This window comes from Trichechus manatus, unplaced genomic scaffold (genome assembly GCF_000243295.1).
Source record: "Trichechus manatus latirostris isolate Lorelei unplaced genomic scaffold, TriManLat1.0 scaffold00034, whole genome shotgun sequence".
NCBI lineage: Eukaryota > Metazoa > Chordata > Mammalia > Sirenia > Trichechidae > Trichechus > Trichechus manatus.
The window spans coordinates 18,802,508-18,823,994 of NW_004443970.1; the positions used below are offsets into that span (position 1 = coordinate 18,802,508).

Consider the following 21,487-nt stretch of genomic DNA (forward strand, 5'->3'; position numbering starts at 1 on the left):
CTAGCTCAACTGGCATAACACAGTTTATAAAGACAACGCTCTACATTCTACCTTGGTGAGTAGTGTCTGGGGTCTTAAAAGCCTGTGAGTGGCCATCTAGGATACTCAACTGGTCTCTTCCCTTCGGGAACAAGGGAGAATGAAGAGAACAGGATACAAGGAAAAGATTAGTCCGAAGGACTAATTGTCCACAGCTACCAGGGGCTCCATCGGACTGCGTCCAATACAGCTGGATGCTGCCTGGCTACCACCACTGACTGCTCTGACCAGAATCACAACAGAGGGTTCTGGACAGAGCTGGAGAGGGACGTAGAACATAATTCTAACTCACAAAAAAAATACCAGATTTACTGGCCTGACAGAGACTGGAGAAGCCCCGAGAGTATGGCCCCCAGACACCCGTTTAGCTTAGTGGTGGAGTTATTTCCGACGTTCACCGTTCAGCCTGGGAGTGGACAGCCCCATAAAACCAAATGAGACTAATGAGGTACAGGAGTCCAGTGACGGGGGCCGGAGGGCAGCGGGGGACGGGGAAGCTGGTGATAGGGAACCCAAGGTTGAGTAAGCATAGTGTTGATATGTTGTGAGATTGTTAACCATTGTCATAGGGCAACATTTGTAGTAACTGTTATATGAGAAACTATTTTGTTCTGTAAGCCTTCATCTTAAGTGAGAATCACAGCACAATTGGAAGAGCATAGTCAATGTCACTGAACTGTGCATGTAGAAATTTTTGAAATGGTGTTATCTTTGGCTATGTGTATTTTCACCAAAAAAAAGTTTGAGAAGTTAGAGAGTTGACACGTTGAGGGGTTGTTAACCAATGTCATAGAACAATATGTGTGCTACTGTTTCATGAGAAACTATTTGTTCTGTAAGACTTCACCTGAAGTACTATAAAAAAAAAAATATAGCTTAGAAAATCAACACTGGCTTTTAATATTTATCATATTTAGGCCTTCCTTTCACACAGCAGGAAACCCTCGTGGCACAGTGGTTAAGTGCTGTGGCTGCTAACCAAGAGGTCAGCAGTTCAAATCCACCAGGCGCTCCTTGGAAACTATGGGGCAGTTCTACTCTGTCCTACAGGGTTGCTGAGTAGGAATCGACTTGACCACAGCGGATGTGGTTTTCGGTTTTTATCACACAGAAGGAGCCCTGGTGGCGCAGTGGTTAAGCGCTCAGCTGCTAACCGGAGGATCACCTGTTCCAACTATACCAGCTGATCGGCTGGAAAAAGATGTGGCAGTTGGTTTCCCTAAAGATTTACAGTCTTGAAAACCCTTTGGAGCATTCTACTTGCCCTATAGGGTCGCTATGAGTCAGAATTGACTGGATGGCAGTGTGTTTGGTTTGGTTTAATCACACAGCAATTTCTTTTTGATACAGCTTTCACATCCTATCTCACATCCTCAAGCTCTGTTATATTTACTTACAATTTTTCTCGTACCTCAAGATCATTTGTTTTCCCAAAATTCATTGTCCTATTCTTCCCAAGGCTCCCGTCAAAACAAACACAGAGACAAACAGTATTTACATGAACAGGAAAGACCTGGTCCTGATGATTAATTTGGTATTTGGTGATTAAGTTCAATTTAACTGTGGGGGCGGGGATAAAATAACTTGGCTGACAGCATTTCTGCTGTGGGCGGTGACCAGAGGTGACAAGGAGAGATAACAACCCCTGAGACCGCGTTCAGGATCCACTCTGCTGCTCACCACTTGGCGCCTGTCGCCTCGGGGCTCTTAAATGCTTTACTCTCCAAGTCCACCATCCGACTAAGGCTAATAGTCCACGCCCGGGCAGTGGACAGCCATGACGGGGACAAAAAAGCAAAGGCGGACCCCGTGTGGATGGCGCCTGGGACTGGGGGTCATTCTGACCTGGGTCCGGACGACCTCGACAAGTTGCCTGACCTCTCCGAACCTCAGGTCCCTCCGAAGCGGGTCGGGAAGATTAATCCAGGCCCTGAAGCTGCAGGCATGCAGCAGGCCTGCAATGAGCGCCTTGGAGTCGTAGTCCTATTCTCTCGGTGCCCCTAGCCCAGAGGGTCGGGGGAGGCCCGTGGGGAGGGCTAGGGCCGGAGGCGGAAGGCCCGGCGGGCCTCGCTTACCGTGCAGTAGGTGCGACTCAGCGCCACCACCAGCTTCGCCTGGTTCTGGTGCGGCTGCTGGGCCAGCTGAAATGCCTCCTTAATCGAGGGCAGCCTCTTCTCCGCTCCCATAGCGCCAAGGACCCAGTCAGAACTAGCCCTGCCCGTGCTCACTCGACCCAAAGCCAAGTTTTCCTCTGTCTCCTCAGAGCCCCGCAGGCCAGCCTCAGAGCTCCTCGAAACCCTAGGGTGCGGTTACCGCCAGAGAGTTCAAAATAACTCCCGCGGGGGAAGGAAGAATCGCGAGACTGAGGCGAGCGCGTCATGCGCGGGAGCGGAAAGAGATTGGAGCCGCACGCATTCCCCCTCCCTCCCCGATTTGACGCATGCGGTGTTGGCGCTGTCCAGTCGTTTTCTCGGTGGGAAGTTTTCTTTCGAAGGGTTAGAGGCGGGCAAGTTAGTAAGGCCGGAAGTAGTGTCAGCAGGGGGCGGGGGGAGTGGAGCCGCCGTGCGACCTGGGGGGGACGTCAGGTTTGCAGCGGTAGCGCTGGCCAGGTCCCGCGGCTGGTCGTGAGGTGGAAAGGAAGAGAACCTCCGTGGGTGAGAACAGGGGGTCTGCTGAGAGGAGCCATCAATGCTCCGGCTGAGGGGGTATTCCGGGAGGAGGGGAAGCTTCGGGTTCCGTCAAGGAGAGAAAAAGAGGGCTTACTTGAGGGAAACAGTCCTCGGTTAACCGAGGGGGCGTTTCGAGGTATCCTGGCTGCGGTCTTTTAAGGCCTTAGGTCCTGGGCTGGAGGAGGGCAGTCTGGAGAGGCTGCAGGGGAGCGAGGCAGTCTCAGGACTTCTGAAAAGACCGATTTAATTTAGCAACAGATGATTCTAGGTGTCCCCGCTGTCGAGGCCTAGTTTACGAATATGCATAACGACAAGGCAGTGAACAAAGGAGAACACAGAACTGGGAAAGGTCTGTAGTATAGTGGTTAAGGTAAAGAAATTTGAAATGCCTTAGAGGAGGAACTAAGTCTTTAAACCTTTCTGTTTTTTTAATGGAGTATATCAGACAGACAAAAACGAACATCTCAGTACCAACCGCCAACCAAAAAAAAAAAAAAAACATTACAAAGCTTCCAGTACACAGTTCTCATATTAAATTACCTTTCCTCCACAGAAATAACGGCTTTTCTGAATTAATCTTCACCGCGCAGATTTTTATGTATTAACAAGATATGAATAAACCCTTGAATAATTGTATTTTTTGCATGTTTTAACATTGTATGAATAATCATACGCACAAGTTGCATTTTTCAAGCTGAATTTTTGAGATGTGAATATTGACATGTTAATAACTGACACCTATTGATCATGTACCAGACACTGTTGTAAGCACTTTACCTCATTCAGTTCTTACAAACAACCCCTGTAGGGTAACTTCCGTCTCCTTTTAAAATGAAACTGAGCCACAGATAGGTTGCTATGGAATTCCTGAAACATTGTAGGTTCAGATGCTAGTTAAAGTAATAAATGTGGTAGCATTTGAGTTGATATTTTGAATTACCAGGATGTCTAATTTCTAAAAAGGCAAGAACAGTATTTCAAATTAGCTAGAACAAAAGCGTAGAGTTCTAAGAATGCATGAAATATACTGAAAGCATCTGTAATCTCACTATACCTAAAATGTAGAATACCTGGAAAGAGAAACTTAGAAAGGGCATTAATTTTTTAACCAGGTATGTCCGAAATAGGGTCATTATGAGTCGGAATCGACTCGATGGCAACGAGTTTAGTTTTTGGTTTTATATCCAAAATAAATCATTTCAACATGTAATCAATATAATCAATATAAATTGTTAATGAGGTAATTTGCATTTTTTCTCCTAAGTATTCAAAATTGGGCATTATTTTACACTTGCAGCTATATCAGTTCCCATTAGCCACATTTAAGTGTTAATGGATACACTGGGCAAGTGGCTACAGTATCGGACTGCACAAAACTGTTCTATACTTTGAGAACCATTGCATATATATGTTCTTGATGTAAAGTCAACTGGTAAACTAAAAATTTTTCTCGTTTTGTGGCTTTTAATTGCTCGACTCTTTTTGTGCTCTGGGTACTTGCTATATTTGTGTTTTCTTTGAAAAGTTTCTCACAATATTATGTCCTTTACTATATTTTATTTGGATAACTCACCACAAATGAGAGAAGACTTAGACCATTTTGTCAGTTACTGAAGGACGAAGCATCTGGCCACCAGAGGTCAGCCTAATTTGATTTAGCTTTTCTTTTCTTTTAATGATTAAACCATATTTTTTAACCTTTTTTTTTTAATTATTATACTTTAAATGAAGGTTTACAGAACAAACTAGCTCCTCATTAAACAACTGGTACACATACTGTTTTGTGACATTGGTTACCAACCCCATGACACGTGAACACTCTCCCCTTCTTGACCTTGGATTCCCTATTACCAGCTTTCCTGCCCCCTCCTGCCTTCTAGTCCTTGCCCCTGGGCTGGTGTGCCCCTTTAGTCTCATTTTGTTTTATGGGCTTGTCTAATCTTTGGCTGAAGGGTGAACAGCAGGAGTGACTTCATTACTGAGCTAAAAGTGTTTCCGGGGGCCATACTCTTGGTGTTTTCCAGTCTCTGTCATACCAGTAAGTCTGGTCTTTTTAAACCATATTTTTTTAAAGTATTTTTTGAACATTGTAATCTGAAAAATTAAAAAAGGATGCTAACTTAAACATCATAGTCTCACTGCCTTAAAACATATATGTGGCTTGACTTTTAGTGCAATGGAAAAAAAGAACAAATACAACTATGGGAATAAACTCATAGTTCACAGAAATCTCTTCCTATCAGTAAATTTAGTTTAGGTGAAGAAATAACAAAAACTAAAGCATATTTATAGTAAGGATAGTTCTCAAATTTCAAAACAGTCATTCATTTAAAGGTAAATTATACATGGGACTAGATAGTATAGGAGTGATTAATTCAGTTTTGATAATGGAAAAAATATGCACATGGAATATGAAGAAGGAAAACTAGTGATAAGCTCACCCTAGAATTTACATATACCTTCAAATAGACTTTTTCTGTCTTATCGCTGCTAAAGTAGTGAGCCCCTCTAAGAATGCTTTAAGTAACACAGTAACTGAAGTATTAATAATTTTGCAGATGGAATTGTGTTGAAATGAAAATAATAAAATATGAGGACAGAACAGTTAAAAGCCAACAGCTGCCCCTATTTAAAATATGTATAGTATGTGACATGACTTGAATTTACTTTTTGTTTTCAGATTGAACTAGGTAATAATATTGTAACCTAAACTTAAAAATACTTACATTAATGCTTATATATACAACCTTAGTTTCCACAGTTTAAATATAAAGTTCCTTTTATATTGCTGTAATACCATCATCTTTGTTGATCCTTCTTTAAAAAATTGTTTCACTTTCCTTTATTCAACATATCACCAAATTACCTAAATATAATTTGGGAATTTTTGTCTCCCTGGAATAAAAACAGAACATGTGTGTATAGCTACTGAAGACCTTCATCATTCTCTCATTAATTCTTTCAAATACATTTACTGAGTCCCTAATATGTGCCAGATACTGTGCTAGGAAGTGAAGGAGATAAAAAAAAAATGTGTAGAACCCAGAGAAATATTCACTACAAAAAGTTACTGACGTGAAATCATAAGTTTTTAGCACAACTCAGTGTAACACAAAACTGGAGATATTCACTGACTTTCATTTTGGAAATCACTCATACAGAATGGCGTAAGTGGGATCATCATTCTGTTTTTTGCTGTTTTCATTCAGAGCTGTGCCTTTAAAGTCCATCCCTGTTGCTATGTCTACTTCGATGTGCTTCCACCACATTTTACCTATGCGCTCTTCCAGTGATGGAGACCGAGAATGCTTCTAGCTCCCTACCATAACAAATGAAGCTTCAGTGTACATCAGGATACATGTTGGCCTTATAGAGAATTACTTTGCACTCTATACCTAGAAGGAACCATGGTGGTGCAGTGGTTAAAGCACTTGGCTTCAAACTGAAAGACCAGTGATTCAAATCCACCAGCTGCTCTACAGAAGAAAGATGTGGCAGTCTGCTTCTGTAAAGATTAACAGCATTGGAAACCCTATGGAGCAGTTCTACTCTGTCCTGCGGGGTCGCTATGAGTCAGAATTGACTCAGCAGCAATGGGTTTGGTTTGAGTTTTGAATATACTATAGAAGTAGAATTGCTAGATCATGAAATGTGCAGATCATTAATTTGATTAAGTAACGCCAGATTGCTCTTCAAAAAGGTTACCCCAATCTGCAATCCCACCAGCAATGCTGGTTCCTAAAGGGATTTCTTCAGCCTCCTCACTAACACTTGGCATTATGTAGCATTCTAATTTTTACCAAACTATTAGCACAATGTGATATTTCTTTACTCATATGGCTAATGGCCTTTAGATTTTCTCTTCTGTAAGTTGGATATTCTTGTCCATTGCTTTATTGAGATTGCTGCCTTTTTCTTATTGATTTATAGTTAACTTTGTTCTTGATGTCTTCAGTTGAATTCAGTAATGATTACTTTTGATGTGATTGAATTCATTTTTTCATCTTATGCTTTTTGTTTAAGAAGTCTTTGCCTGGCCCTAAGTCACAAAGATATTCTGCTGCATTATATTCTATTAACTACATAGTTTTTTACCATTCTTATTTAGGTCTTTAATCCATCATGAGTCCTCCTTTGTATGTGGCATTATATAGGTATCCAGTTATATTTTTCTTAATACAGTGAGGCAGTTTTACAAATATTATGAGCTAAATAAAACTATTCTTCCTTATGTGCCAACTTTATTGTATACTACATTCTCAAATTATATATGACCATGCTTCTGAGCTCTCTTCTGTTCTATTGCACTATTTGTCTGTTCTTACACTAATTCCACCCTATTTTCATTTCTGTGTTTTTGTAATATGTCTTAATATCTTGTAGGGCAAGAATCCCTTTACTATCCTATTTATAGTTGATTTGACTATTTTGGGAATGTTCTTTCCATATAAATTTTAGAGTTTATGGAGTTCTTATAAATGCTGTAAGTTATAGATTGAATTTGTATTGAATTTATAGATTAATTTGGAGAAAGCTGACATCCTTGCAATACTCGGTTATACCATCATGGAATGCCTCTATTTTAAATCATCTTCAATGTTCTTTATTAGAATTTTACACTTTTCTTCATGGAGGTCTTCTATATTACTGGTTAATTCCTAGATCCTTTATAGCTTTCCCTCTACCCCCATCATGAAAGGTATTTATGTAATATATTTTCTAGTCAGTATTGCTGGTTAAGGAGCCCTGGTGGTACAATAGTTAAGCACTCTGCTGCTGACCTAACCAAAAGGACAGTGGTTCAAACCCACCAGGAGCTCCATGGGAGAAAAGACCTGACAGTCTGCTCCTGTAAAGATTTCATCCTAGGAAACCCTATGGGACAGTTCTCTGTCCTGTAGGGTCACTATGAGTCAGAATTGACTCAGCAGCACAGAGTTGCTCGTATAGACTTTAAAAGTGTCTGGGTTCAACTCCGGGCTCCATCACTTACTGAATGTATAACCTTGGGCAGTTAACTTAATCTTCATGTATGAGATGGGGACAATGAAAGTACCTACCTTGTAAGGCTGTTAGAATTCTAAATTAGTTAACATTTGTAAAGTTCCTAGACTAGTACCTGGAAAATAGTAAATGTTATATAAGCTATTAAATTAATGAATATTCATAGATTAATTTCAGATACAGGAACCTTGTTGAACTCTTATTAACTCTAGTAGTTTATATGTTGATTCTGTTGGGACTTTTTTAGTTGGATGATCAGCAAATTAATAGTTTTATATCTTCTCTTCTAGTTCTTATACCTCTCGTTCTTTTTTTTTTTTTTTTAACATTCACTAAGATTTTTAGTAATATGTCATGCAGTATCAGCCCTCATGTTTATCCTTATCTAATTTCATTTTTAAAGGAGCTATATCTAAAGTTTTTCATTTAAGATAATATTTGCTCTAAGTTTTCAGTATATATAACCTTTACCAAGTTGAGAATGTTATTTTTCTCTCCCTAATTTGGTAAGAGTTTTTTGTTTTGTTCTGTTTTTTAAATCATAAAAAGTGTTGACCAGAAACTAAGAAAGAGTAAATATCCACAACTGATAAAAAATCTGAGTTTGTTTTCCTTCAGTCTATTACTATGGAAACTTACATTTATAAATTTTCTGTAACTAAAGCTATTCATGTTTCCTGCTTGATTATAACAATTTTTTTTTCTTTAATACACTGTTGGATTCTGTTAATATTTTATTTAGGATTTTTGCAAGTGATATGGGCCTATACTTTTTGTATTTTATTCTTAGATTTGGAATTAATATTTTATTATTCTTATAAAATGAGCTGGTCAGTTTTCATGCTTTTCTATTTTCTGGAATAACTTAGATAACAGTTTCCTTGGAAGTTTAGTGGAACTCACTTGTAAAGCCATCTGGGTCTGGTGTTTTTAATAAAAGGTTGATGATTACCTTTTCAGTTTGTTTAATATTTACTGTTCTATTCAAGTGATCTACTTCTTCCTGCATGAATTTTAGTATTTTATATTCTTCCAAAATTTAGCAATTTCATCTAGATTTTCACATTTTTAGCATGGAGTTGTCAAGTTTTTTATTTTTTTATCTCATTTTTGTTATTTTTAAATCTTTTTTGATCAGTTTCACCTGTTTCATCTTATTAGTTTATATTATTTATTTCCTTCCTGCTTCTCTTACTGTGGCTCATTTTCCAGTATCTTGAATTGAATGCGTAACTTGTGGATATTTAAACTTCTTTGTTTCCTGATCAGTGTTCAAAGCTACACATTTTTGTTTTTGTTTTTTAAGTACAGGTTTGGCCAAGTTCCACAAATTTTGCCTTATAGGCTTTGCATTACTTTTCAGTTGTAATATTTCTGAAAATTTATCTTAGTTATCTACTGCTGCTATAACAGAAATACCACAAATGAGTGGCTTTAGCAAACAGAAATTTATTTTCTCAACGTTTAGGAGACTAGAAGTCTAAATTTAAGGTACCGACTCTAGGGAAGGCTTTCTCTCTCTCTGGGCTCTGGAGGAAAGTCCTTGTCTCTTTTGAGCTTCTGCTCCTGGGTGATTTTCATGTGGCCTGGCATCTCTCTTTCCCCATGTCTGCTCTGCTGGTTTGCTTAATCTCTTTTATATCTCAAAAGAGATTGACTCAATATGCACTCTATACTAATCCTGCCTAGTTAACATAACAAAGACAGCCTATTCCCAAATGGGATTATAACCACAGGCATAGAGGTTAGGATTTACAACACATATTTTTGGAGGACATAATTCAATCCATAACAATTTCCTCTGTGATTTTTCACTTTAATCCATGAATTATTTCGTTTCCTAGCATAGGATTGTTTTTAGCTAACTTTTAGTGTCCACTTTTATTGCATTATGGTCAGAGAATATAGTCTGTATGAAATTGATCCTTGGAATCTAGTTATACGTTATAACTTAATGTGCAATCTATTTTTATGTGTTCAAAAAGAATGTCTATTAAGTTTGGTCTAGACTTCTGTTATTTATGTAATACCTAAGCTGTATTAATATTTTAACTATTTTTCAGGCTTCTTAACATCTTTGCTTATTTTTTATGTTTGATCTATTCATTTCTGTGAGATTGTTTTAAAATCTCCAACTGTAATTGCTGATTTATATATTTCCCCTTCAGTTCTATCACTTGTTACTTGGTAAATTGATAAATTCTATTTTTAGTTTCATATTCTGTTCTTTTTATCAGTATTAACTTCATCTTTGTCCCTTTTGATATTTTTTGGCTTGAATTCTTTGGTTTTTTTTTTTTTTTTTTAATATTAAGATTGCTCTTTCAGCTTTATTTTGCTCTATAGTTGCCTGATACATCTTTTTTTATCCTTTGACCTTTCTGTGTCCTTTTGGTTTAAGGTATCTCTTTGGCAGCATATTGTCGAATACTGTTGTTACTGTTTTTATCCAGTCTGAGTATCTGCCTTTTAATTGCACGTCTTACCTATTCATATTTAATGTAATTGCTACTATATTAAGATTTATACCTGCCATCTTCTTTCATACCTGTACAGTATGGTCATATGACCACAACCTCTGAGGTCCCAGCAAGAGTCCTAACATCTAACAGCTCTGCAACCAGGACAGGCCCCCTAAAACTAATCCCAACGAGCACATCTGAAGGTAAAAAAGATACCTTTATTGCTCTGTGTTTGGAGTTGGGGGCATAAGGGGTCTGCCTTTGCAGAAATAATTGTCTGGGCTACAACTGTGTACCAACAAAGGATTAAAATGACCCTCTCCCTCCCAGTTTTGTGATTGTGAGAGCCATTCCCAACAGGAAAATAGGCTTAAGCCTATAAGACAGAGTTGGAAAAGTCTTTTAGGCTTTAATATCATGTCTCTAGTCTTATCACTCACAGGTTAAGGCTACCTTTCCAGATAGTCCAACAACTAAGTCACCAGATTCCAAGGGCATTTGGACGACTTATGAAAAACATCGGATCCTTGCACACCAGATGCCCTGACAACTCATCCTGCCATCCCCCTGCACAAAAGTTGCTGCACCAGTGGACAACGAAGCAGACCACCAAGCTTCTTTTAATTACCAACAAGAGAGAATACTGCTGCCAACAAAACAGTGCACGAAGTGCCTCTTCACAGTATCACTACCAGTTGACAGTGTGCTAAGAAAATCAGCTTGCCTAGGTGAGGACCCTTTCTCTTCTTGGGTAGCCAGGATTTGAAGAGATACTCTGTGACCTGTGCCACTGGTAAGTGACTAACACTTTTACACACTGAACTGGTCCTAACAACTGAGATGCGTTCTTTGTAAGTGAAGAATATACAACATAATCTTGAAGAACTGCACAGTGGTGCAGGCCAGAGGCATATTGTGTGTGTGTTATGAACTGAGAGACAAATCAATCTTATTGAAAGGATTTTTAATCTCTTGTTTCTGTTTGCCAGTGTTAGTCAGTGTTTTTCCGGCTTAGCTTGTTACATTTTTCTGGTTCTTTATTCTGTTCTATTCTAATGGGCCCCAGAAATCCCTCTCCTGACCCACTGTCAGAATCAGAAAGTGAGGAAGAGGAAAATGCAAATTACCTAAATGAGAGTTCTGGGGAAGAGTGGGATTCCTCTGAAGAAGACCCTGTGGTGCCCAACTTAACACCTCTTGAGAGTCTTGCCTGGCAGGTTAAGTGCCTTTTAAAATATTCCACAACTTGGAAACCTTTAAATCCTAATTCTTGGTTATATCATGCTAAACTCTTGGATCTAAGCACACCCGTCCATATACTTCGAGAGATAGGTCTAAGACTCTCCCACTGTTCGCATTGTGTACCCAAACTAGAACCAATTCCTGAATGGCCCCCTCTGGCCTCTTGTGGTGTCCCACCTTTTCAAAAGCCCCTTATAAGCCCCAGCCGGCTCTCTAGAGATCATGCCACTCTAAATGGAGCACTGCAATTTGCCACCAAACAGTTAAGCCGAACATTGAGTAGAGCCACACCCATACCTGAATACCTAAAACAGATCCCCAATTCATGTGTTTCTGGTTGTTGCTGTGGCTGGCTAACTAAAACAGTTAAGGAAACAACCCGCAGCGAACCCATCAACACTACCTACTCCTACACTGACTTCCAAAAGGCAGTTAACAAACTCCTAACTGCATCACTATAAAGATCCACCATTTACTCTGATATTTTTATGTTGCTAATTGAGAAAGGGGTACAAAGTCAATCATTATACAGACCACAGTTGAGAAACTAATGCCTTCTCAACTGAAACTATGCTATCCCCTGACAAGCCGTACCTACCAAGTATGGCCCCATAAGTCAGCTCTAGAAAATGTGTATTGTGGGCATCCCCCTGTGAAAAAACTGAACTTCAATAAAGAAATACTCCAGTGAGACCATACTGAAAAAGTTGACTACACTCTACACATTTCCCTCCTGAATTTACTCTGCCGATTTCAACGGACTCTAACTAGATCTCTAATTATTAATAGGAAGGAAAAAGTAGGCCACCACCTCTTTTGTTACTCAACCTTCAGAATAGCCATTGTCAGTAGTAGAAAGTTAGCAACTCCCAGTAATGCTTTCCTGAACACACTCTGACATTCATTTCTAGATAGATTAAATTGAATAACTGAAAAAAGGAAAATAATAGGAGTATTGTCTGAGCTCTTGTGGCACAGTGGTTAAGAGCTCGGCTGCTAACTGAAAGGTCAGCAGTTAAAATCTATCCGCTGCTCCTTGGAAACCCTATGGGGCAGTTCTACTCTGACGTATAGGGTCACTGTAAGTTGGACTCAACTCAGTGGCAGTGGGGTTTTTGGTTTTTCCCAGCTTTTATATAAATATGCTTGCATATAACACTGTAGGTGCTCCTACTTTTTGGTGGGGGAGTACAGTTTCAAACCTAACCTACACTATTCCAGGCCTATTACAGTACATATAAATACAGCATGAACATTCTATATCATAGGCTCCCCCGGCGTCTCTGGCTAACTTGGCCTATAAGGTCATCCCTCAAGATTAAACAGATGCTTGTTCTATAGGGAATATGTTTCCTGTGTCTTGGAACCCAGACTTTTGTCAAGAGCAAGTTATATACATTCCAAAAGACCAAAAAGGATTAAGAAAGCATTTATCCTTTCAGTATTAACCTCTAATGGATTAAAATGCTTCATCTGTGTAACATTTCCTGGAGGAGAAGTTTATGCATTTTCCACATCCATGCAAACTTTTGGGGGATCTTTATAATTTTAAAGAAGCTTACTATAAAAAAATCTTAGGCTAACGCAATCTGAAGAGTTTTAGCAGTGTTGTTCAGTAGTTAAGCTTTAGATTTTCTTCTAGCTGAATAAAGAAGAATATGTGCCCTTGTATATGAGTCTTGCTCTGTTTATGTAGATGAGTCAAAAGAAATCAATATACATGAACTGCATGAGACCATTAAATCTTTTCACACACCCTACAGTAAAGATGAAACCGGTGTGTGGTCCTGGTTGACTGCATCTAAAGGGAATCAGAAAACAGATTGTTAAAGGTATATCATATATCCTCTTCCTTATTTTAGTTTTGCTTTTTCTATACTCCATAATTTAAGTGCTGTCTACAGTGTAGCATCAAAAAAGTCAAACAGTAATGGAATCACAAATTGTACAAATGTATAGCAACTTTAAGAAGAAAGAAGAATGTTTATAACCTAACGAGTATTTCTGCTGAGCCTTAGTTGTCCTGTTTTAAGGAAAAAGGAGGGAATTGTAAAAGGGAGAAAAAATATGTTAGTAGAAAATTACTGACTGGAAACTGTCATGCTGTTAGTGTAACTGAATGTATCAAAAGCTGTTTTCATGTAGTTGCTCTGTGAAATTAATTGGTTTTTAAAATGTTACAAGAACCTGTTCCCTTCTTTTAGTGGGGTGGTAAGAGGTAAAGAGTAGGCCTGAAAATTAAAATATGTTGATGTTTATGTAACATATTACATTCCGTTTTCTCTGTGTGTATGTATAAAAGTGCCTTGCTCACAAACGCATTTTGCTATTCACTCTGGAAGGAAGCCTTTCCCCCAGCTTTGCAGCTGAATAAACCAACAGCTTTGTACATGCTGAACAGAGTATGGTCATTTGTCTTCAAAATAGATCCCGCTTTGCTTAAGGCATTTTCAACATTCATTAAATACTGAATAGAGTTAATAGATGTAATATCTGTATGTACATATCTTTGATAGGAGGGAAATTGGCAACTTCAGAGAAGAAACACATTTGAAGAAGAGAATGTCAGATATTCAATCAAGACCTAAATTTGAACCTGTTTGTTTAGATAATCCCAGGTAGCACAAAATGGTAGATACCTGAATAATCCTTAACTTTTGTGCCATGAACTTGGGAGTTGGGGAGTAGATTTGCTATTTTCATTATGTCTGTGTGGACCTCTGTTTAAATGCAGTCGCTGTAATTAGGATAGAGGACAAATGTATCCTTTATTTATAGAAATACTTATCAGAGGAATAAAGAACAGGAATTCTAAACCAGTGGACATTAACAGCTTATGTAAAGTTGTTATTCTCTCAGTACAGATAGACAGCCTCTTTTTGTTGAAGCAGTCCAGATACTTTAAGCCCTAACCAGTTGCCATCAAGTTGATTCTGATTCATGGTGACACCATGTGTGTCACAGTAGAACTGTGCTGCTCCGCAGGGTTTCCAGTGGCTGATTTTTCAGAAGTTGATTGCCAGGCCTTTCTTCCAAGGAGTTTCTGGGTGGACTCAAACTTCTAACCTTTCGGTTAGCAGTCAAGCATGGTAACTAACCATTTGCACCACTCAGGGACTCCACCTTAAGCCCAGACCATTATAATTCTGTGTTTTAATCTTACCTGCTTCCCAAAAAAAGGAAATACTGATACATGGCAGAAGGCAGGCAAATATTGGAGCCCAGGTGGCACAGTGGTTAAGAGCTCAGCTGCTAACCAAAAAGGTCAGCAGGTTGAATCTATCAGCCACTCCTTGGAAACCCTGTGGGGTAGTTCTATTCTACTCTTGCCCTATAGGGTCACTGTGAGTTGGAATCAATCAACAGCAACGGGTTTTGTTTTGGTTTTGGTTTTTAGGGGATTCTCCTGCTGGGGCTCCCATTGTACCTAGCTATCTAAAAAATTTCTCTATGATGAAAACAATGTTTTGATATTAGAGTAGATTGTTAAAGCAAATAAGTCACTTTGGTTATTTTTTTACACACAGCCACGTAAATTCTCTTACATCTTTAATAAATGGTTTTCTAATTCTGGTTCCAGTGTTAGAGAACTCAGTGTCTTTTAGAGCCGCCCGTTTTAAACATCTCTTGTTAGAAATTTAGTTGTTCATCCAATAATTATGGAGTACCTACTGTATTCCAGGTACTGGGAAAACATTAAATAAAATACTATTTAATAAATACTAGTAATAGTACATAGTAATAAATATACATAGTAATAAAATACTATGAAGTTCTTTTTTTTAAATATATTGAACCAATATACATTACTCCAGAACTTTTGGCCATTGATCCCATTTCTGGTCTCTAGGGTCACATTAAATACATTTAAACCCTAATCTTTATACTGTTCTTTCAAATATTTGAAAACTGCTTATAGTGAAGGGTCATATAAAATAATTGAATAGGGAAGCCATCCAAGTATAGTATAGGATCATGCGGAGGGCATATTCCAACAATTAAACCCCACAAGTATAGTCTTCCAAGGCCAAAGCCAATGAATTCCAGGGGGACTTACTGCAAAATAGGTTATATGGTGGTGGCCCCTGCCTATCTGCCTGGTATTTAAGTAGATTTCCAGTGGCTTGAATGCTTTGGTCCAGATCCCAGTTTCCTTGCTTAAACCCAGCTTTTCTATGTTTGTCACTTTCTATTTATGACACATTCCTTGAAATGTGTTGGGTGGCCAGATTTAGCGAATAAAAAACACCAGCATGCCCAAATTTAAATTTCAGATAAATAATGAAATATGGGACATACTTATACTAGAAGTACTTATTCATTATTTATCTGAAATTCGAATTTAACTAGCCTCTAGTATTTTACCTGGCAATCCTATAAATGTGTTAGTAACATTGATTAAACTTAGGTTGTAGTCTTGTGGTTCCCCAGGGAAAAGTCTGGCTCTTAACATTATACATTTTGTTTTTTAAGCTCCAAATAATTGCTGTGAGAAGGGACAGTATAATATATAATTGCCTCAAAGATACCACTGTTTAGTGGTAAAGGAGGAGGCCAGTTACAGATATGAGTTTTTAAGGACACACGTATTGGCTAAAATAATCACATAATCATTAAAACATCTCCAGACATACAAATTTTCAAAATGCAGTCTCAATAAATAATAGGAAGTTTAGGTTTATGGTTTTTGTTGTAAACAGTTACCTTCTCACCCTCCCTTACCATGAAGGGAAAGAGGGAGTGTGCTGATTTAAAAAATATATATGTATTTGATAGGTAGCACAGTTCTGACAGGCATTCTTCATCGCAGAAAAGGTCTAAAATTTGGAACATTTACCTTTGCCTTCCAGAAGCCCCCAAAGACTCAAGGATTTGAAGGCGCAAGGTATCCTGGAAGGTAGGGGTGAGAGAAAAGCTGAAAACAAGGAGATTGGTTGAAAGTTTACTTTCTCCTTTCTTTGTAGCCAGGTAACTGTCCCTCTTTCTAGCAAAAGACTGGAGGCTTATTCTCTGGAGACACTGAACCAAACAGATTTAGGACTGGGATCCAGGGGAGGGGGGTGGAGGTAATGAGGTGCTATACTAGAAACAAGAGGATTAAGGGAATGTCAGTATTCTAAATGTTATGAACCTCCAGTTCCTTTCTTCCGTCCAGCTACAGAATCTGGCAGCCAGACTTATACCCAGCTCTGTCCACCCCACATCCTGTGTGCACGCCCCTTGCCACCCACAAAGTTTAACAGTGAAAAAACGACTTGTCACTTGATCATGTGTCACAGTGAAGTCCAAAGTCCAAAGCTCTGGTCTTTCATACATGGCTCTTAGTCATTTGAAATCACTATAAAGTGATAGGCAGGGATTACTAGGCATTTGAGGAAACCTTCAACATGAAAGATGAAGATCAAAACAAATAAAAGAACCTGAGAAAAATGGAAATAATACAGGGAACATAAACCCCCCAAAGGGACTATAATTAATATTCTCAGAGTCATAGAAGAACATACTGCATCCACAAAATAAGAATAGGATGCTTTTTTTAAAAAAAAAAATTTTGTGCTTTAGGTGAAAGTTTACAGCTCAAGTTAATTTCTCATACAAAAATTTATACACATATTGTTAATGTGACTCTAGTTGCAATCCCTATAATGTGACAGCACACTCCCCCTTCCCACCCTGGGTTTCCCGTGTCCATTCAACCATCTCCTTTCCGTTTCTGCCTTCTCATCCCGCTTCCGGACAGGAGCTGCCCATTTGCTCTCATGTATCTACTTGAACTAAGAAGCACACTCTTCACGAGTATTATATTTTATAATCCAGTCTAGTATTTGTCTGAAGAGTTGGCTTCGGGAATGATTTTAGTTCTAGGTTAACAGAAAATCCGGGGCCATGTCTTTGAGGGTTCCTCTAGTCTCAGTCAGACCATTAAGGATGCTATTTTTTTTTTAAATAAATAATAAAGTATACCCCCAAAACTATTGTCCAGAAATAATCTTCAGACCTTACACCAAAAATATCCCCTGAAGTCTTAAAACCAGTAACGGTTTAGCTTAATTAATAGAAAATGTCTGCCTTGAGCTTTATACTCTTTTAGTAACTAAGATAAAATTGACAGTAGCAACTTGAAAGATAGGAAGCTTAGGGGGCAGTGAGTTTATGTTAATGAGGGAGGAACAATTCAGAAAACGGGTGAGAATGGTTGCACAACTTGAAGAATATAATCAGTGTCATGAATTGTACATGTAGAAACGAATTGGTGTATATTCTGTGTATATTCTCAACAACAAAAAATAAAAATTTAAAAAGAAATAATAAAGTGCTATTGAAAAAAAGAGCCAAAATAACTCAGTAGATGTGTTAGAAGATGAAGAAATTTCAGAAAGTAGAAACAAAAAGACAGAGATGGAAAATAGGAAAGAACAAAGAAAATTAGAATCAGAATGAGATGCAACATCTGATTAATAGGAGCTTCAAAGTGAGAAAAGAGAGGGGAAAAAAAAAAAATCCCCAAAAAAGACATGAGCCTACTAGATTTAAGGGTTCATGAGTGCCTAGCGCAATGAATTTAAAAACACACAAAAGCATATCATTGTGAAATTTTGGATTCTAGGTTTAAGAGGGTCCTAAAAGCTTCCAAAACAAACCAGTTGATTCTGACTCACAGTGACCCCACGTGTGTCAAGAGTAGAAATGTGTTCCATAGGGTTTTCATGGCTGTGACGTTTTGGAAGCAGATTGCCAGGCCTGTTTTCTGAGGTACCTCTGTGTGGGTTTGAACCACAAGTTAGGAGTCCAGCATTTAACCATTTGCATCACCCAGGGGCTCCAAAAAAGCTTCCAAAGGGGAAAAAACAGGTTACATAAAAAGAATGTTTTCAGAATGGCATTTAGACTTTTTGGTAGTAAGAGTGGATGCCAGAAGACTATGAAAGCAATACTTTCAAACTTAAGAGGAAAAATTATTTCCAACCTAGAATCCAAGTGTAGGGCTAAGACAAAGAAATCTTCAGACTTGTGCAGTCTCAATTTTTTATCTCAACGTGTACTCTTTCTTAGGAGGCTACTGGAGGATATGCTTCATCAAAACAACGAAGTACTGTAAGTAAGAAGGCATGGGATCCTGAAAACAAAAGATCTTACAAAGGAGAGCAATGAAGGAAAGTCCCAGGATGACTACAGTGTTAAAGTAAGTAGGATGGGGGTTCCAGGATGTAGGTCTGTAGGAAAACTTAGAAATGTTCGAGTTCATGGAAAATGTCAAAAGGAGTAAGACAGGTGGTGGAATATTATATAGAAAAAGGAACAAGTACATAGGAAGCCAGGTTAATGATAAAATGAGGCAATTAGAAGTACACCAAATTACACATTTTGGATGAGTGTCACTGTATCACAATAAATCTGAAATTTAATTATTATAATTTTATAATTAGATTTTAGAAGTTTGAAATTAAAAATGTACTAAAATGGTAGCATTGTCAGCTACTAGATTGCTCCTGCAGACATCATACTCTACAACAGTAACCGATGCTCACATTCAATAAGGAGGGCACTGCAGATTTTTTTCAGAAAAAAAATTTCAATAACTTGTAAAAGGAACTCTGTCCCTTGCTTGGGCAAATCTCAAAAAAAAAAATTATTTTCAGAAATGTTGCCTAGTTTATAGCAGTCATTTCAACAAGCTTTTCATTTAAATTTTTAGCCTCTGTAGACTCAAAAGCATAAGGAATTACCTACTTTTTTAAAATAATATTTTGAAATTTCATATTGTTTTTCATCTTCCATCGTGTTTTTTGCCGTCAAAATATTGTTACTTTGAGTGGCAGATCCATAATATATGCCTGTATAATGCTTTAGATATTTTTCTATGAGTTACACTTGAGTGTTTTTATCCTGTGCCTTATTCACATCAATATTATATAATCTCAGAATAAATTGTGGTTTAATTACAGAAAATGTGTGGTGATGATTTTTTTCTCTGTCGTCAAATCTATTGAGTAAACCATGCGAAGAGTTTGTCTACCCTGCTTTTTTTTTAAGTGAGGAATAGCATTTTGTTGTTGTTGTTAGGTGCCATCGAGTCGGTTCTGATTCATAGCAACCCTATGTACAAAAGAACAAAACACTGCCCAGTCCTGCACCAGCCTCACAATTGTTATGCTTGAGCCCATTGTTGCACCCACTGTGTCAATCCATCTCGTTGAGGGTCTTTCTCTGTTTCACTGACCCTCTGTTTTACCAACCATAATGTCCTTCTCCTGATAACATGTCCAAAGTATCTGAGATGACGTCTCGCCCTCCTTGCTTCTAATGAGCATTCTGGCTGTACTTCTTCCAAGACAGATTTGTTTGTTCTTCTGGCAGTCCATGGTATATTGAATATTCTGCTTCACCAACACCATAATTCAAAGGCATCAGTTCTTCTTCGGCCTTCCTTATCCATTGTCCAGCTTTCACATGCTTATGAGGCAATTGAAAACACCACGGCTTGGGTCAGGCGCACCTTAGTGCTTCAAGGGACATCTTTGCTTTTTAACACTTTAAAGAGATCTTTTGCCGCAGATTTGCCCAAAGCAATGCATCGTCTGATTTCTTGACTGCTGCTTCCATAGGCATTGATTGTGGATCCAAGTAAAATGAAATCCTTGACAACTTCAATCATTTCTCTGTTTATCGTGATGTTACTTACTGATCCAGTTGTGAGGATTTTTGTTTTCATACATACATGCAGTAAGTATATGTAAGTGTATGTCTTGATTTCACACACACACACACACACACACACACGTGTATATATACATACTAATATAACCTCGAAATCAAGGTACAGAATATTTCTGATTCCAGTCAACTCAGTGGCACACAACAACAACAATACCCTTTCCCAGTCTATACCTCCTGGAGAAATAGCCACTCTTTTGTAAAGATAATTAGTTTTGCTTGTTCTCAAACTTCATGTGAATGGGATCAGACTGTATGCTATTTTATGCCTGGCTTCTTTCTTCAACTTAATATCGGTATAACTGATCCAGGATTTTGCATGTATCAGTGGTTCGTTCTTTTTTATTGCTGTAGAGTATCACATTTATGAATATACCATAATTCATTTATCTCTTTGCCTGTTTATGACATTTGTGTTCTTTCCCATTTTTGACTATTATGCATAAAGCTACAGTAAACATTCTTGTACTTAGATTTCTGTGGCTATGTGCACTTATTTCTCTTAGATATATACCTAAGAGTCCAACTGTTGTGCATAGGATAGGTGTATCTTCAGTTTTAATAAAACTGTCAAACACTTTCAAAGTGGTTATATCATTTTACACTCCCACCACTGCCAGTGTATGAAAGTTCCAGTTGCTCCACATCTTTACAAACACTTGTTATTGTCAGTCTTTTTAATTTTACCCATTCTGATGGTTGTGAAATGGTATCTCATCCTTGCTTTAATTTGCATTTCCGTAATTTCATATGCTTATTGGCCACTGAGATACCTTCTTTTGAAAGTACTTATCCAAACTTCTTGTCCATTTTTAAATTAGATTGCCTATTTCTTATTGATTTGTAGTTCTTGACATATTTTGGATACAAAGTATGTAAATATTGTGGATCATGGTTGGATTTATATTGCATGGACACAATAGACAACTTTAAAAAAAAAAAAAGTGGTCAGTTTGAGAAAGGGTCATTGAGAAACAGCTGCTACATTGCAATTATCAACTATAGGTCAGCCATATTACCGTCTGACCTGGATGGGTGGTAATAAAAATAAATACTTCATCAGTTAAAAACATTTGCGTTTCCATTGAGTATATAGCACTCTACTGCTGTGTAATAAGTGGAATTAGAAAGCTTCAGTTTTTGAGTATTGGACAGTTCTGTTATTTCATTACCTTTGAACTCCAGAAAAGCAACAATATTGAACTGCCATATTCGCTTCCTGCCTGTTTACCCTAAACTGAAGTTAAATGTACTTTGTAAATTGGTTGTTTCAGGTACTGAAAAAGTACTTGTGCCACTAACTGCTCTTAGCCCATGTGCTCAACTCTTCTTTCATCCCTCTGTTTCACACCTTTG

At 38.1% G+C, this 21,487-nt stretch overlaps 2 protein-coding genes across 6 annotated transcripts in view; one reads left to right on the top strand and one right to left on the bottom strand.

The window, feature by feature from the left end:
- The window catches only part of NCAPG (non-SMC condensin I complex subunit G), a 59,896-nt gene extending 57,508 nt beyond the window's left edge, over nucleotides 1-2,388 (bottom strand). The window contains exon 1 of the mRNA XM_004375155.2: nucleotides 2,115-2,388. Within this exon, the coding sequence (XP_004375212.1) occupies nucleotides 2,115-2,225 (111 nt within the window). The 5' untranslated portion in view covers nucleotides 2,226-2,388. The remainder of the gene's footprint in view (nucleotides 1-2,114) is intronic.
- A 252-nt stretch (nucleotides 2,389-2,640) lies between these two features.
- On the top strand, nucleotides 2,641-19,259 carry DCAF16 (DDB1 and CUL4 associated factor 16). 5 transcript variants are annotated; one of them, XM_023730247.1, is made up of 3 exons: nucleotides 2,641-2,693; nucleotides 10,269-10,377; nucleotides 10,602-12,423. In XM_023730247.1, the coding sequence occupies exon 3, from the start codon at nucleotides 11,230-11,232 to the stop codon at nucleotides 11,875-11,877; it is 648 nt and encodes a 215-aa protein (XP_023586015.1). In that variant the 5' UTR covers nucleotides 2,641-2,693; nucleotides 10,269-10,377; nucleotides 10,602-11,229; the 3' UTR covers nucleotides 11,878-12,423. The 5 variants fall into 5 exon arrangements, 4 of the variants coding, with proteins under 4 accessions (XP_023586015.1, XP_023586017.1, XP_004375213.1 ...); XM_023730249.1 differs by having other exon boundaries at nucleotides 10,636-12,423; XR_002823893.1 differs by lacking the exon at nucleotides 2,641-2,693 and adding an exon at nucleotides 18,470-19,259 and having other exon boundaries at nucleotides 10,067-10,377; nucleotides 10,602-10,902.
- Nucleotides 19,260-21,487: the final 2,228 nt, after the last annotated feature.

Excerpts from the sequence above, each read along its gene's own strand:
- DCAF16 (XM_023730247.1), top strand. The coding sequence starts at position 11,230 with ATGGGCCCCAGAAATCCCTCTCCTGACCCACTGTCAGAATCAGAAAGT.